Source organism: Bombina bombina, chromosome 6, assembly GCF_027579735.1.
Source record: "Bombina bombina isolate aBomBom1 chromosome 6, aBomBom1.pri, whole genome shotgun sequence".
NCBI lineage: Eukaryota > Metazoa > Chordata > Amphibia > Anura > Bombinatoridae > Bombina > Bombina bombina.
Genome location: NC_069504.1, coordinates 1,062,899,751 through 1,062,917,234, shown reverse-complemented (window position 1 = coordinate 1,062,917,234; position 17,484 = coordinate 1,062,899,751). Strand labels below are relative to the sequence as shown.

The window sequence follows — 17,484 nt, the reverse complement described above, 5'->3', positions numbered from 1 at the left end:
ATTTGACTTGACTCTCATGAGATTTCATTGTAAACTTCCTTTACCTGATTGGTGAAATAAGATGAGAGTGCGTGATGCTCATCCCTTCAGCTGTCCTAGGACAGACATACTAATATGCTGCTTAGAAATCCTTTACAATGGGAGGTGGCTACTGAGGAACTTTTGAGGTAAAATATCTTTCTTTTTTACATAGATATGTTCAGGAGATATTTTCTAGTCAGCTTTTTACAGCTATGCTGCATCACTTTCAAGTGTTTAAACATTTGGGTATTATGGCCCTTTAAATACATGATAGCAAATGCGACTACTTTAAAGGGTCAGTAAGCATTATTTGTTTCATTTTTTATGTATCTTTATACTTTGAATCACATACATGGGTTAAAGAGAGTGACTCAACTGCGGCTACTAAATAAATAACTATTTTCGTTTAATCAATATATTGCCATATATAAGTTTATAAGCCTTTTCTTCTTTTCTTTTTTTTTCATTCTATTTTCTCCGGTACGCAGAAGGTTGCACCAAGTCAATGACAAGGCTGCTGCACGCTCACATTTTTTTTTTCTCCCACTGAGCATGCGCCTGAAATGGTCAAATTTGTAGGGATGTGCATTTTCTACCCTTCATTAGGTTTCCGAATGCGGAAGAAGACGGCTACTTACATCATGCGGCTCTTTTCTGAGACTGATTTCTTCTTGTGAAAGTGCACAGATCTTTAATTGTTGAACTTTCACAAGAAGTAATCCAGCTTCGAAAAGAGCCAAATGCAATGAGAAGCAGTCCGCCTTCTTCCCCATTCGGATCCTAACAATTGGGTCCAAATGCACATCCCTACAAATTAGCCTGCTTTCTGACGCATGCATGTGCGCGTGCATACTCTCTGGCCTCCTACCCTGAAACCTAACATGAATAGTGCAGCACCCAATATCAATTTGATGGTGTGATTGATTATTACTTATTAGGCTAAAGTGTGGTAGAAAAAAAAAAAAAAAAAAAAGAAATTATGGCTGGTTGGTGGCTTGGAGAGCAGAACCAAATCAGTCTTTGGAAGTAGAAAGATACTGTATTAAAGAGATATAAGACAATTAATAAATGTGAGATATAATAACGTATTCAAAGCAAACATTAGGCTTACAATTTATATGAGTTGTTTAAATATTTAAGATATAAGTAGTGGGTGCCACTATGTTAAAACTTGTTGCTTGTTTTATATCTTTCCCTAGCTGTCCCCAGCAGGAGAGAAAGATAAGGGAATAGCAAGTTCAAACATGGCAGCACCCATTATTTTATTGAAAATCATCAGATTATAGCAAACCAACAATTGTTGGAGTTAAATTACAGGAAAAAGGGACAAAATAAATACATTTAGCTACCAATCTAAAAATGCTACCCAGATGCTGAACCAAAATAGCCTGGCTCCTAAGCTTACATTCCTGCTTTTTCAAATAAAGATTCCAAGAGAACGAAGAACATTTGATAATAGGTGTAAATTAGAAAGCTGCTTAAAATTTCATGCTCTATCTTAATCATGAAAAAATGGGTTTCATATCCCTTTTAAGTCATTTATATTGCAATCTTATACTATTTAATATCCCTTTAATGCACATCTAGAGGTAGTGTGTTGATGCATAGGAATTTTAAAACACAGACCATTTATTTATATTTAAAATATTGTCCCTTTTTAACGTTGCTTAAAGGGACAGTGAAGTAAAAATGTAAACATTCATGATTTATATAGAGCATGTAATTTTGAACAACTTTCCAATTTACTTCTTTTATCAAATGTGCTTTGTTCTCTTGGTATTCTTTGTTGAAGAGAAAATTTAGGTAGCTTAAGCAGTCTACTGCAGCAGTATTTGCAACAATGTATATATTGCTATAAACAGTTTGCCACATGGCTAAATGCTTGTGCATGCGCTTGAATTCACCTAGGATTACTCTTAACAAAGGTTACCAAAAGAACTAAGCAAAATTGATAACAGAAGTTAATTGGAAAGTTGCTAAATAATCCATTTTCTATCCAATCCATTTGAGTATAATTTTGACTTTACTATCCCTTTAAATTAAAGGATATCTGAGATATGTCACTGTACCACCAGTACACGGGTGACCCTGCAGAGAGTGGCAGCTTCTGGCCTTGATACCATCTACATGCAGAAGGTAGCAGAATGGTTTGTTGTGTGTTGAATGTGTGTGATGCTACTACTTACTTAAATGAATTACATCCCCTGAGCAGAACGTAGTTTTTGATTGGTGGCTACATGAGTGTGGCATTCCTAATTGGCTCACCAGCTGTGTCACTCCTAATTGGCTCACCAGCTGTGCCTTGCTCAGGACCTACAATGTGTTTCTTTCAAATGTGACTTTATCTATTTGCATTACCATGTACCTTTTTAATAAATATTTTAAACGGATACTAAACACAAATTTTTTTCTTTTGTGATTCAGATAGAGCATGCAATTTTAAGCAACTTTGTATTTTATTCCTATTATCAAATTTTCTTCGTTCTCTTGCTATCTTTATTTGAAAAGCAGGAATGTAAACCAAACCAAAAATGGGCCGGCTCCTAAGGTTTACATTACTGCTTTTAAAATCAATATAGCAAGACAAAGAAAAAAATTGGGTTTAGTATCCCTTTACGTATGATGCTGGGTGTACCGTCACCAAATTCCAGCCTGGCTAGTGTTAAACATAGTATTATTATTCTTTATTTATAAAGCGCCAACAGATTCCGCAGCGCTGCCCATGGGTACAAGGATAAAAGTACAACGGAGAAACAATACAATAAGAGACAACATTTTACAGACAGATACAGGGGGAATTGAGGGCCCTATTCCCGTGGGAACTTACGGTAGTAGCAGATCAAACAGATGTATTCAATGACACAATGATTCTACAGAGAAGTGGTTGGGACTTGTTTTGAAACAAACTTTTATTCAGCATCAATAGTAGTGCACAATGCTGTGATACTGGGGAGTTATAACAAGCGTCCTGTCACTGTGTCAGCAGGAAGTATCCTATATATGGCAATCTCATTTATCTCTTATGGGTAACTATGTCAACCAGATAAATGTTTACTATTTTGCAGCTCTCTAGCTTATAGCCAACAGATCATTATAGATCATTATGAAAGTTATTCAGTAACTTAGGATTGTAGGACTTGACGTATGCTCTGTAAATGCACTATTTAAAATTTTATATTTTGCCCTACTATGCCTAGTACATTCCACATGACATATGCCTAGTTAATGTTTTCGGAAATGACCATATGAAGCAGCTAATGTAGCTTGCGGCGTAAGAATTTGTGAGATTGTAGTGTTTCATTGCAGCGAGTGGTGATAACAGAACATGGTCCCAAGTAAAATCAGATGTGTAAATGTGTTTTAAATGTTTGTTCGGATCCAGAATTATGCTATTAAAGGGGCATTAAACACTTTGAGATGGTAATATAGCTAGTAAATACACTTTCCTTTTCCTGTAATTCCATTCTGAAATTATGAGCTTTTCAGTTCCTGTTAGAAATGGATGTGCAGAACACTTATATGCCACACAGCCATTGGCTGCACACTCTAGTGACCTATTTAAAACTGTGCCTAATTGGCCACAGCAGAGAAGGTGACCTAAGTTACAACATGGCAGCTCCCATTGTTTTAAATTCTATTGAAACTCTACACTTAGTGTCTATATTTAAACAGCTAATAAAACTTTACAGAATACATGTTATTCTCAGACTAATATTTTCTTTGAATATATCATTCTATCTAGCATTCATTTAATGTTTAATTTCCCTTTAATTAGATGAAAGGTGTTTGGTATGAGTGAGTCCTGATTTGGCTTCGGCACTAAATAATTTGGGTTTTGAAATATGAGCAATAAAGATATATTTTATAAAACAGACATATTGAGTAAAACTTGTTATCTGCGTTTATGAAATATACCACAGATTTGAAAAGGGAACATTTACAAGTCTTACAAGCTATTCAGATAGAACATACACTTTTAAACAACGTTCCAATTCTATTATTTAATTTGCTTAGCTCTTTTGGTATCCTTTATTAAAATGCATACAAAGATATGCTAAGGAGCTGGCAGCTAGCTGCTGATTGGTGCCTGCACATATGCCTCTTATACGTGACCGCTACCCCAGCTTTTGCTACAATTATAATGTAAACAAGTACCAAAATGAAACTGATTGCAAGAACATTGCAAATATTTTGGAATTCATAAGATATTGCAGTATCAACAAGTTTTGCTAAAAACCAAATGAAACAAATTATACTTAGTGTTGCGATTATAAAATTATGTTTACTCTTCTGACTCAACTGTTTCGTTATAGTTTTGTTTTTCAAAGAGACACTTTAAGCAGAATACGAACTATAAAAAATAATGCTTATTGCTCAAGAAATTTATAAACCAAAAATATGTAATACCTCCCAGAAGTTATTCAGGCATATTTAGGTAGTCACTGTTATAATAACTATTCTTCTTAACTATTGTTCAGATAGGTATAGGCTATAACCGTCAATAGTTACTTTGACATAATTGGATAGCCATTATTAAAGTGATTGTCAATTTTCACTGTTTTGAAACTATAATTATATAGAGAATAAGAATATTAATCATACCGCCACTTTCTTTTTTTAATAAAATGTGTAAATTATTTTTTATCTTCATGTCTAAATATCGTTTTTTCACTATACCTGCTCCTCCCATTCTCCACTTCCTTATTCTCTGCAATATTACGTATACAGCGGTCCCACCCGCTGTTTACGTAGTGTCAAAGCGCGCTCCCGTCTCAGTTCCACACTGCGCATGCGTCAAACACCAATTCCGCTGTCAATCAACATAGTATTCAGTGAATCAGTACATTCACTGAATACTATCTTTGTATAGCGCATGCGCGAATTGTGAACGAGCTTCTGAGAAGCATGTTGTAAAAGGAGTCTAACACAAGCGCAATACGGAAGCGTGACGACATGCAAAGGGGTTGGGTCCCCCTGTGGTTAGCGCTGTTATTGGTTATGCTGATCGTGGATAAACAGGACAACGAGTGAACGCAAATACCGGCGGGAGGATTATAATGACGGGGGCAAGCGAAAAACATTGCAAAATAACGGTAATTGCGAATATATAAATAAAAAAATGAATGAATCTCATGTTATTTAAATGTCATTATTACGCAGAACTTGAGAGATGAAGCAGAGTTTACAGTCACTTTAATACCCAAACTAGTACTCATTACAGGAAGCAGGAATATTCAATTTTCTAATTTAAACCGGTAGGATTTAGAGTATTTAATCTATAGATCCATCTTGACTCGTGTTGTAAAATTATTCAGTCAAGATTGCCTCCATACTGGGAACAAACAAAAGACCAATGGCACTACTAACTTTGTATGTTTAATAGAGCTCTTAGTAACTCAAATATTTTAAATTTCTTTCTAGTCTGTGATTTAGAAAATATTGAGTACAGTGGTACTGTGTATTGTTTACACTTGGAAAAATATTAGTGGGTTAGAGGAACCCACAAGAAAGAATCCACATATAGCACTCAAGAGCTATGTATAAATATATAGCAGTGTGCTGCTAAAGTATAGATATTAGTTATTCATATCAGTTCTCTTAGAAGAATGGGAGGGGGGGGAAGTATAATCGGGGTTAAAATATGACTTTTATTAATATATTGCGACTAAAAGATGGATGGGAAAACGACACCTTTACTTAAAAACACACACAATATTTTGACTGGTTGTGTTGGGATCCATATATACATATATATCGGTATATTAGTGGTTTTGGGGGCAATTATGGAGTCAAAATGAAGTTGTAAAAGATGACCAAGTGAATTGGTAGGTGTCACATACCATGTCAGTATATATATTATATGTCTGTGGATGGTATTGATGTATAGGCAGTGTTTTATAATACTGTTGCTTTATTTATACTGGTATATAAAAAATAATTAGAGATTCTATTGTCAAGGGCTAAGTATGGATAGCGGTTAACAGCAGTTAAATTATCTACATTCGTCTATTTGTGTTGGTCGATTAGCAGTATATATATTTTAGTATATCGAATTGCAGCAAAAAATCATTAATTGCAATTATGAGGTATATTTTTGTCTCGTATATTATGAGAATATACCAAGATTGTAGCATGTATATGGAGGCAATATGCTAGTATATAATAGATATTACCTACAATGTCAATACATTATCTATGGATAGTGCTGATGTATGGGCAGTGTTTTACATTGCTAATGCTTTATTAAAACAAATATATCAATGATCATTTGTAATTTTGTTGTCTTTTACTGAGCATTGACAACAGTATTGCAACAATTTGACTGTCCACACCTGATATTTGTTTGTCAAACGTTCAGGGATATCCATAAAAATATTTCAAATTTCAGCTTATATCTATACGTAATATAATCGTATTAACCAACTGCTTTTTTTCTCTGTTATATGGCCCAGCAATATTACCCAATTGCTAACATAGGTATTGTTATATAAAGTTCTGCCTCTGTATAACTCTGTCCGGTTAATATTTTGTATTTATAGCTTCCATTATGTATGGAAAAGTTTGTGACTTTACCTGTGGAGGCTAAATATATACGGCAGCCGATTCACCTGATCACTAAGATTAGGTATTAACGGAGTTAAATTCTCTAGCGTCTAAATGCACAGTACTTGACTCAATTTACACCCCATTTCAGGATCCTACTTATATTTGCTTAGATTAATTCAAGTTTAAAGTCGATTGATCAATTATTGTGGCAAGTTAAAATACAGGAGTTCCCATTGACTCCTCAACATGTCCCTAACATATTTCGCTGTCTAGCACGGCTTTTTCAAAGGGTACCCATATTTAGCCTCCACAGGTAAAGTCACAAACTTTTCCATACATAATGGAAGCTATAAATACAAAATATTAACCGGACAGAGTTATACTGAGGCAGAACTTTATATAACAATACCTATGTGAGCAATTGGTTAATATTGCTGGGCCATATAACAGAGAAAAACAGCAGTTGGTTAATACGATTATATTACGTATAGATATAAGCTGAAATTTGAAATATTTTTATGGATATCCCTGAACGTTTGACAAACATATATCAGGTGTGGACAGTCAAATTGTTGCAATACTGTTGTCAATGCTCAGTAAAAGACAACAAAATTACAAATGATCATTGATATATTTGTTTTAATAAAGCATTAGCAATGTAAAACACTGCCCATACATCAGCACTAGCCATAGATATTATTATACAACACTGCCTATACATCAATACCATCCACAGACATATAATATATATATATATATATACTGACATGGTATGTGACACCTACCAATTCACTTGGTCATCTTTTACAACTTCATTTTGACTCCATAATTGCCCCCAAAACCATTAATATACCGATATATATGTATCCCAATACAACCAGTCAAAATATTGTGTGTTTTTAAGTAAAGTTGTCGTTTTCCCATCCATCTTTTAGTCGCAATATATTAATAAGTCATATTTTAACTGATATGAATAACTAATATCTATACTTTAGCAGCACACTGCTATATATTTATACATAGCTCTTGAGTGCTATATGTGTATTCTTTCTTGTGGGTTCCTCTAACCCACTAATATTTTTCCAAGATTGCCTACACGTCTATTTGATCTCAGCTGCTCAATGCCCATAATCTGCAGTTTACTATGGTCTGAGTTATGGCAGGACTTGAAATGTCTCGCTACTGGACTATCCCTGTCTTAATTTTTTATGTCATCCCTATGCTCACGTACTCTATTTTTTTTAGCTCCCTTCTCGTTTTACCAACGTAATATTTAGGGCATGGGCAGTTTAATAAATATATGACATTCTTTGAGGTACATGATATCCTGTCTCTGACATAATGAGGCCTGCTTCTAGTGGGTGTATGAAAGGTGGTAGATCTCTTAACACAAGGTACGCTCCCTACTTGGCTACGTGCCACAGATAGCCAATTTGTCCCTTGTTCCCTTTTGAACTCACTGTGTAGTATTTTGTCTTTGTCTTTAATACTTGGGGCTCTCTTAGCTGTGAGTAGTGGGTATTCTGATATGAATCCAAAAAGAGATGTATCGCTACACAGGATGTGCCAGTGGGTATTAAGTATACCTTGTAGCTTCTTCCAATGCGAGTTATATCTTGTAATTAACCTGGCATGATTCTCGTCATTTGAGTAATCTCTTTTGTTATACAGATCACTCCTAGGTGTATAACGGGCTCTAACCCAGGCATATTTTTAATCTCAGAATTTGTCCTATAGGGACACCTTTTTTCTGAGAGTCAGGGTGGTGGCTTTTCGCATGTAACAAACTATTTGTTGCTGGGGTTTTTTTATGATGAACAGTGGTATGAATTTAATTTCCTCTCTTAAAAATATTCAGGTCTAGGAAGGTAGCTTCTTTGTTGCTTACATTATACGGGAGAAATAGATTTAAATTGTTTTTGTTCAAAATGTTTAGAAAGTTAGATACTGATCTTTCATCACCTCTCCATAGAATCAGCACATCGTCCACAAACCTTAGCCATAGGGCGACATGTCTATCCATCCATTCAGAGAGTTCAATACATACAATCTTATTCTCCCAATAACCTAGGTGTAGGCATGCACATGTCGCTCCCATGGCTGTGCCGCGGACTTGCCTTTATAATTTGCCATCAAAACAAAAAATATTGTTTTTTAATACAAATTCCAGGAGTTTTAATACCAGAGATGTGTTTTCACTGTACTCCTACTCCAACAAATATTTTGCTGCTTTTAATCCAGCATGGTGAGGGATTGAGGAGTAGAGTGACTCCACATCCAAGGTCACTAAGAGCATATCTGAGTCGACTGCTATTCTATCTAGCTTTTTAAGAACGTCTCCTGTATCGCAGACATAGGACGACAGAGATTCTAAAAATGGGCGCAAAAAGTAATCAATATACTTGCTTATGCCCTCTGTCGGTCCACCAATGCCCGAGATTATTGGGCGTCCCGGAGGGTGCATAAGATTCTTATGCACCTTGGGGATGCAATAAAACGTTGGGAGAACAGGGAAGGGATTATTCAGAGCCTGGTGTTCTTTGGTAGTAATTAAACCATCATCGAAAGCTTCCTTCAGAAAGAATAACAACTCATTACAGGATTTCTCATATTCCCGATGGGTAACTTATTCATATTGCTCGGTGATCAAGAGTTTTCTCTTGACCTCCTGGACATATGCAGTTGGGTCCAGGATAACAATATTGCCTCCCTTATTGGATGGCTTGAACACCAGATCACTTCTCTAGACTAATTAATCCAAGGCAGCTCTTTCTTGCCTACTTAAATTATCACTAACAATTCCTGTAATACCAATTCTATTTACATCCTCCTCCACACATTTGACAAAGGTCTGAATACTTGATGACAAGGACAATTGTGGCATGAACTTAGATTTCTGTTTAAATCCTGATTTTCTTATTTTTTATTTTCCATGTAAGTGTGTTTACTAGATGAAAAATGGGTGGAGGATAGATGTCCCATTTGTTTAAAGCCAATTACATTTGTTGTAGTAATAAAGCGTTGTTACACCTCTGTGTAGCCTTTGGTCCTACTTTGTCTGATACTTATTGGGTCTCAGTCTTCACTACTACATGTATATTATTTCTTGGGACTGCTAGCACTGAAGGTAACGCATTAGATAAATAGTGTGCACCTTCATTCTATTATATATATATATATATATATATATATATATATATATATATATATATATATATATATATATATACACACACACACTATGGTTTATTTAGATTATTTTAAACTATGTATAATTATTTTAAATATTTTTTTATTAATTTTTTAAAAATATTTTATATTTAGTATTTCAATAATGCACATTAAAGTTAGCAATACTCCATGTGCGCTAACCCGACTGCATTAGTCCTAAATTGCAAACCCTGATGTCTGTTATGCATATTTTACATTCCTATGTTCTTTACATAGAAAATAATGTAGTTTAAATTATTAAATATATATTTCTATATATCTGATAATGTTCATCTAAAATAAATATCTATACCTATATATCTATAGATATTAAGGTATAGGTATATATAGAAAGATGTATTTACAATAAAAAGGGCATTGTTCTCTATGTGAAGAATATTGGAATGGGAAATATTAAAGGGACTGTATATACCAAATTTTCATATAACTACAATAGACACTAGAATAAAGAAGAATATGCACAGATACTTAAATAAAAATCCAGTATAAAACCTTATAAAAACTTGCTTAGAAGCTCCCAGTTTAGCACTGTTGATGAGGTTAGGCTTCGACACCTACTGAAAGGGGCTGGGAAAGCAAGAAGAGCAGATTCCCTCCCCTACCCTGCATATGAATAGACACATTACACAACCAGGAGTCTGCAGACATCAGTATACATCTAAAGCTTTGGGGCTTGAAAATCAGCACAATGTTATTTATCGCATTATTGTTAAAGGGACACTCAGGTTAAATAAAACTTTCATGATTCAGATACAGCATGTAATTTTAAACAACTTTCCAATTTACTTCCATTAAAAAAAATGTGCACAGTCTTTTATATTTACAATTTTTGAGTCACCAGATCCTACTGAGCATGTGCAAGAATTCACAGACTATACGTATATGCATTTGTGATTGGCTGATTGCTATCACATTGTACAAGGGGAGTGGAAATATACATAACTTTGAAATTTGTTATAAAAAAATCTACTACTCATTTGAAGTTCAGACTAAGTGCTATTGCATTGTCTTGTTATCTTGCATTTGTTGATTGTGCAAATCTAATGTGTTGACTGGTCCTTTAAAGAATACATTATCGTTAAAGAGCAGGAGATATCATTTAAATGTAGCAAAGTGTTCCCACTGTCTGAAAGCCTAGAAAAATACAAGAAACTCTTAAACAAAAATTGCATGTTTACAGAAAACCAACTCAAAGGGACATTAAAGAGAAAATTGAATCCCAATAAAATGATGCATAGTTACAAAAAAACATAATTAATAAAAAAGATTAATAAAATAAATAAGAAAAAAAGAAATAAAAACATATAATATATATATATATATATGTGTGTATGTATATGTGTCTATGCATTTATGTTTGTGTGTGTATATGTATTTATTTGTGTGTGTGTGTATGTATGTGTGTATATGTATTTATGTGTGTATGTATGTGTGTATATGTATTTATGTGTGTATGTATGTGTGTATATGTATTTATGTGTGTGTGTATATATATATATATATATATATATATATATATATATATATATATATATATATATATATATATATATATATATATATATATATATATATATATACACACACACACACAAAAATTTGATTTTTTTCTACAGTACATTCATTATGTACTTTTTCCCCTTTAATTTAAATATTGCTTTTCCACTGCGTTCAGGGAAGGTACAGTACATCCTGCAGGATCTAGAACCATTTATATCTGTCCCTATTTGACCCAAGCAGAGGAAAATTATGGACTCATACAACATATTCGCTTTAATATGTGTTACTGGGTAGGGGTCAGATTTGTAGACAAGTGACAGCCAGGGGGGATGTTATATCCTTCATTATGGTGCTGACAATAAAAAGTTTTTTTTTTTTAAAGCAGTAAATGTGAAAATAATCTGATAATTAGCAGGTTTCTTTTTATTTCCTTACTGTTATTTCAGTCTATCTCTCTTTTCTTGCATGTTCCAGCAGGAGCAGATTTCCTTTTCACCCCCAGAGAGCCCAGGGCAAAACTGCACCACATCCTCCCCCTCCCCACTCCATGCCCCCGGGCTGCGAGCTTACAGGATGGAAGAGGACGCTGTCAGGCTGCCGGCACACCTGCGTAAGTACATTTACCTGTTGCTCTCTCCACCTGGTGTTCAGATGCAGGAGAGCAGCATACGGTTTCATTTACTCAACAATGGGGATGTTTGGTCTTTTAAATTAGGGACCACATTGGGTTCTCTCTGGGGTTTTTCCACTCATCGATCTGGTGAACACATTTTTACAAATTCTATTAATCAAATTAAAAATATATACTTCTCAAATAAACAGTACATTGCAAGTTCTAAGGCAATGAATATGTGTTTACAAGTTCTGTAAATCTGCTTATAGACACAGAAACATTAGACAGTAAACACATGGGTGAATTGTGCTAGAGAACTGTGTGTTGCAAATGGAGAGATGAGCAACAAGATATCAAATGCCTCTCTATATTATCCAACAAGCATATGGTTGCATATGGCCTCAATGAAAATCTTGTAAAATATCCTTTTGGTTCAGACAAAACATAATGCAATTTGTGAAATCATGGTCAAGGCTAAATGTTATTAATGTCAACCTTTTTTCTCACACACGCACACATATACGCACGTACATACATATACACACACGTATACACATATACGCACACATACACACGTGCACACATGCATATGCACACACATGTACACACACATACATGTACACATACCCGCACACATACGTACACACACATACGCACACACACACAAATATACACACATACACACACATACATGTACACACACACACACGTACACACACACACATGTACACATACGCACACACACATACGCACACACACACGTACACACACATACATGTACACGCACACACACACATACACACACATGTACACGCACACACACGTACACGCACACATGTACACATACGCACACACACATACGCACACACACACACGTACACACACATAAATGTACACGCACACGCACACACACACACATGCACACACACATACGCACACACACATACGCACACATACACACACGTACACACACATAAATGTACACGCACACACACACATACACACACATGTACACACACACAAATGTAAAGTTTTGGGGGGTTTTGCCATTGACTTTGCTTGCTTTTTCAAAAGACCCCATGCTGTTTAAGAAAGTGACTATCTGGAGTTGAATTAAAACAAAAAGGATGTTCTCTCTTTGTAACCTCATCTGAACTGTGATTATTTCCATGGATTTAGAATATTTAATTATGAGCTCTTATACACTCTTGTTTACACAAAACAGTAGTGCTAGAAATAGGTTGAAACCCAGGGCATTGATGATGGTAGCCATATACACTAATCCACAGGCACTTTACAAGTTTTAATCTATTTTACTTTTGTATATAAAAAATGACTAGTTTGATCAATTTTAGATGCAGGTGAAATTTGTTCAGACAATCTCTGCATGAAAATGAACATCCTTATACATTTGTTTATACTGAAAATAAATACTCAATGCAAATATTTATGTTTAAGTTTACATATAGGGGGCTATCTATCAAGCTCCGAATGGAGCTTGAAGGCACGTGTTTCTGGCGAGTCTTCAAACCGCTGCTCCATAACCTGTCTGCCTTCTCTGATGAGGCGGACAGGAATCGCCGGAAATCAACCCGATCTAGTACGATCGGGTTGATTGACACCCCCCTGCTGGTGGCCGATTGGCCATGAGTCTGCAGGGGGCGGCGTTGCACCAGCAGCTCACAAGAGCTGCTGGTGCAATGCTGAATACTGAGAGCGTATTGCTCTCCGTATTCAGCGATGTCTGTCGGACCTGATCCGCAGTGTCGGATCAGGTCTGACAGACATTTGGTAAATAAGCCCCATAGTGTGAAATGTCTGTGTTGTAGTTTTAACTCACAACTTTTTAAAGGATTATAAAGCTATGTTTTAACACAAGTTTCAACAACACAGATAAATAAATATACAGTATACTATATAAACAGTTCCTACTTACCATATAGTTGAAGTGAAGCCTCTAAGATGTTTAACGGAATATTAAACCCAAATTTTTTCTTTCATGGTTAAGATAAAGCATGCTAAATGTAGCCACCAATCAGGAAGCACTACCCAGGGTGCTGAACTAAAAATGGTCCGGCTCCTGAGCTTACATTCCTGTTTTTTCAAATAAAGATAGCAAGAAAACAAAGAAAAACTGATAATAGGAGTAAATTAGAAAATTGCTTAAAATTGCATGCTCTATCTGAATCATGGAGAAAAAAATTGTGGGTTTCATATCCCTTTAAAATATAAATATTTTTTTCCATAGTAATGTATAAAACACCAGCCCACAAATATAGGCTGTCCGAAATGCTGTTAAACACTCCTCTAAATGCCTTTTTATTTGCATATCAGGGGTGCACCCCCAACGCATGTGCAGTTGTTTTGGCCGTTCCACACATGTGCCCTGCCATTGTTGAAGACACGTGCCAGGTCTTTAAAAGGATGTGGCCCATATTGGGCAGCTGCTGGAACCGGCTTACTGCTTCACTTACTGTGTGCAATCATCAAGCACGTGACCACAAGAATGCTGACGTAGTTAAGGGCTTCTGTGGTGACACGCTTCTGATAATGCGCATGAACGGGACACTAGGAATTCAACACGCATGCGTTAGTACGTGAGGGATCAAATGAGCTTGCATAAGTGAGAGAACCCAGGTTGCATACCGTGATTGGCTTATTCAAAAAAGCTTAACAGTGGGATTGAAAAGTAACCAATTTTTTAAGTAAGATAGCAGCGAAACGGCTGAGAAACAGAAGCTCAACCTATTAGACTATTTATTTAATATATATTTCACTACAGGGTGCTATTATAAAAAAAATTGCCTTGCTCACATCCTCGCAGAAAAAAATACTTTGCGATGTTGTGAACGCAGGATCATATACCACTTTAGTTTTATTTTATACATATGTATATCTGTATTTATGTGTATATATGTCTGTAAATACATATGTATAGAAATACATGCATATATATTTATATACATACATACATTTAAACATGTTCCTATGGATCCCTATGTAAATGCACTTTTGGTCCGTTCATCTTACATCTCGTATCTTTGAGTCCTTATAACTTTTCTATGCAATTTAAAAAAAAAAAAAATTATTAGTGTTTTTATGAGTGTAACAGTACTTTTAAATGTATTTCTCCAACATAGGTGTGTCCGGTCCACGGCGTCATCCTTACTTGTGGGATATTCTCTTCCCCAACAGGAAATGGCAAAGAGCCCAGCAAAGCTGGTCACATGATCCCTCCTAGGCTCCGCCTACCCCAGTCATTCTCTTTGCCGTTGTACAGGCAACATCTCCACGGAGATGGCTTAGAGTTTTTTAGTGTTTAACTGTAGTTTTTATTATTCAATCAAGAGTTTGTTATTTTAAAATAGTGCTGGTATGTACTATTTACTCTGAAACAGAAAAGAGATGAAGATTTCTGTTTGTATGAGGAAAATGATTTTAGCAACCGTTACTAAAATCCATGGCTGTTCCACACAGGACTGTTGAGAGGAATTAACTTCAGTTGGGGGAACAGTGAGCAGTCTTTTGCTGCTTGAGGTATGACACATTCTAACAAGACGATGTAATGCTGGAAGCTGTCATTTTCCCTATGGGATCCGGTAAGCCATTTTATTCACACAGTAAATAAGGGCTTCACAAGGGCTTATTAAGACTGTAGACATTTTCTGGGCTAAATCGATCTTATTTACACATATTTAGCCTTGAGGAATCATTTAATCTGGGTATTTTTGTAAAATAATATCGGCAGGCACTGTTTTAGACACTTTATTCTATTGGGGCTTTCCCTAATCATAGTCAGAGCCTCATTTTCGCGCCGGTATGGCGCACTTGTTTTTGAGAACAGCATGACATGCAGCTGCATGTGTGTGGAGCTCTGATACATAGAAAAGTCTTTCTGAAGGCATTATTTGGTATCGTATTCCCCTTTGGGCTTGGTTGGGTCTCAGCAAAGCAGATTCCAGGGACTGTAAAGGGGTTAAATATAAAAACGGCCCCGGTTCCGTTATTTTAAGGGTTAAAGCTTCCAAATTTGGTGTGCAATACTTTTAAGGCTTTAAGACACTGTGGTGAAATTTTGGTGAATTTTGCACAATTCCTTCATACTTTTTCGCAATTGCAGTAATAAAGTGTGTTCAGTTTAAAATTTAAAGTGACAGTAACGGTTTTATTTTAAAACGTTTTTTGTGCTTTGTTATCAAGTTTATGCCTGTTTAACATGTCTGAACTACCAGATAGATTGTGTTCTGACTGTGGGGAAGCCAAGGTTCCTTCTCATTTAAATAGATGTGATTTATGTCATAAAAAATTTAGTAAAAATGATGCCCAAGATGATTCCTCAAGTGAGGGGAGTAAGCATGGTACTGCATCATCCCCTCCTTCGTCTACACCAGTTTTGCCCATACAGGAGGCCCCTAGTACATCTAGCGCGCCAATACTCCTTACTATGCAACAATTAACGGCTGTAATGGATAATTCTATCAAAACATTTTAGCCAATATGCCCACTTATCAGCGAAAGCGCGACTGCTCTGTTTTAGAAAATACTGAAGAGCATGAGGACGCTGATGATATTGTTTCTGAAGGGCCCCTACACCAGTCTGAGGGGGCCAGGGAGGTTTTGTCTGAGGGAGAAATTTCAGATTCAGGAAAAATTTCTCAACAAGCTGAACCTGATGTGATTACTTTTAAATTTAAGTTGGAACATCTCCGCGCTCTGCTTAAGGAGGTGTTATCCAATTTGGATGATTGTGATTATCTGGTCATTCCAGAAACACTACGTAAAATGGACAAGTTCCTAGAGGCCCCGGGGCCTCCCGAAGCTTTTCCTATACTCAAGCGGGTGGCGTACATTGTTAATAAAGAATGGGACAGGCCCGGTGTACCTTTCGTACCTCCCCCCATATTTAAAAAATTGTTTCCTATAGTCGACCCCAGAAAGGACTTATGGCAGACAGTCCCCAAGGTCGAGGGGGCGGTTTCTACTCTAAACAAGCGCACCACTATACCCATAGAAGATAGTTGTGCTTTCCAAGATCCTATGGATAAAAAATTAGGTTTGCTAAAAAAGATGTTTGTTCAGCAAGGTTACCTTCTACAACCAATTGCATGCATTGTCCCTGTCACTACAGCCGCGTGTTTCTGGTGCGATGAGCTAGAAAAGGCGATTATTAGTAATTCTTCTTCTTATGAGGAGATTATGGACAGAATTCGTGCTCTTAAATTGGCTAATTCTTTCACCCTAGACGCCACCTTGCAATTGGCTAGGTTAGCGGCGAAAAATTCTGGGTTTGCTATTGTGGCGCGCAGAGCGCTTTAGTTAAAATCTTGGTCAGCGGATGCGTCTTCCAAGAACAAATTGTTTGACATTCCTTTCAAGGGGAAAACACTGTTTGGCCCTGACTTGAAAGAGTTTATCTCTGATATCACTGGGGGCAAGGGCCACGCCCTTCCTCAGAATAGGTCTTTCAAGGCCAAAAATAAACCTAATTTTCGTCCCTTTCGCAGAAACGGACCAGCCCCAAGTGCTACGTCCTCTAAGCAGGAGGGTAATACTTCTCAAGCCAATCCAGCCTG

At 36.2% G+C, this 17,484-nt stretch overlaps 1 protein-coding gene across 4 annotated transcripts in view; it reads left to right on the top strand.

Moving 5' to 3' along the window:
* ETV6 (ETS variant transcription factor 6) overlaps positions 1–17,484 on the top strand; it is a 185,415-nt gene that overhangs the window by 62,672 nt on the left and 105,259 nt on the right. For 2 of the 4 annotated variants that reach the window (XM_053718918.1, XM_053718921.1), the window contains exon 2: positions 11,773–11,908. In XM_053718918.1, coding sequence (XP_053574893.1) covers positions 11,773–11,908 — 136 coding nt within the window. Of the gene's footprint in view, positions 1–2,066; positions 2,158–11,772; positions 11,909–17,484 lie in introns of all 4 variants that reach the window. The other 2 variants (XM_053718920.1, XM_053718919.1) reach the window with 2 other exon arrangements.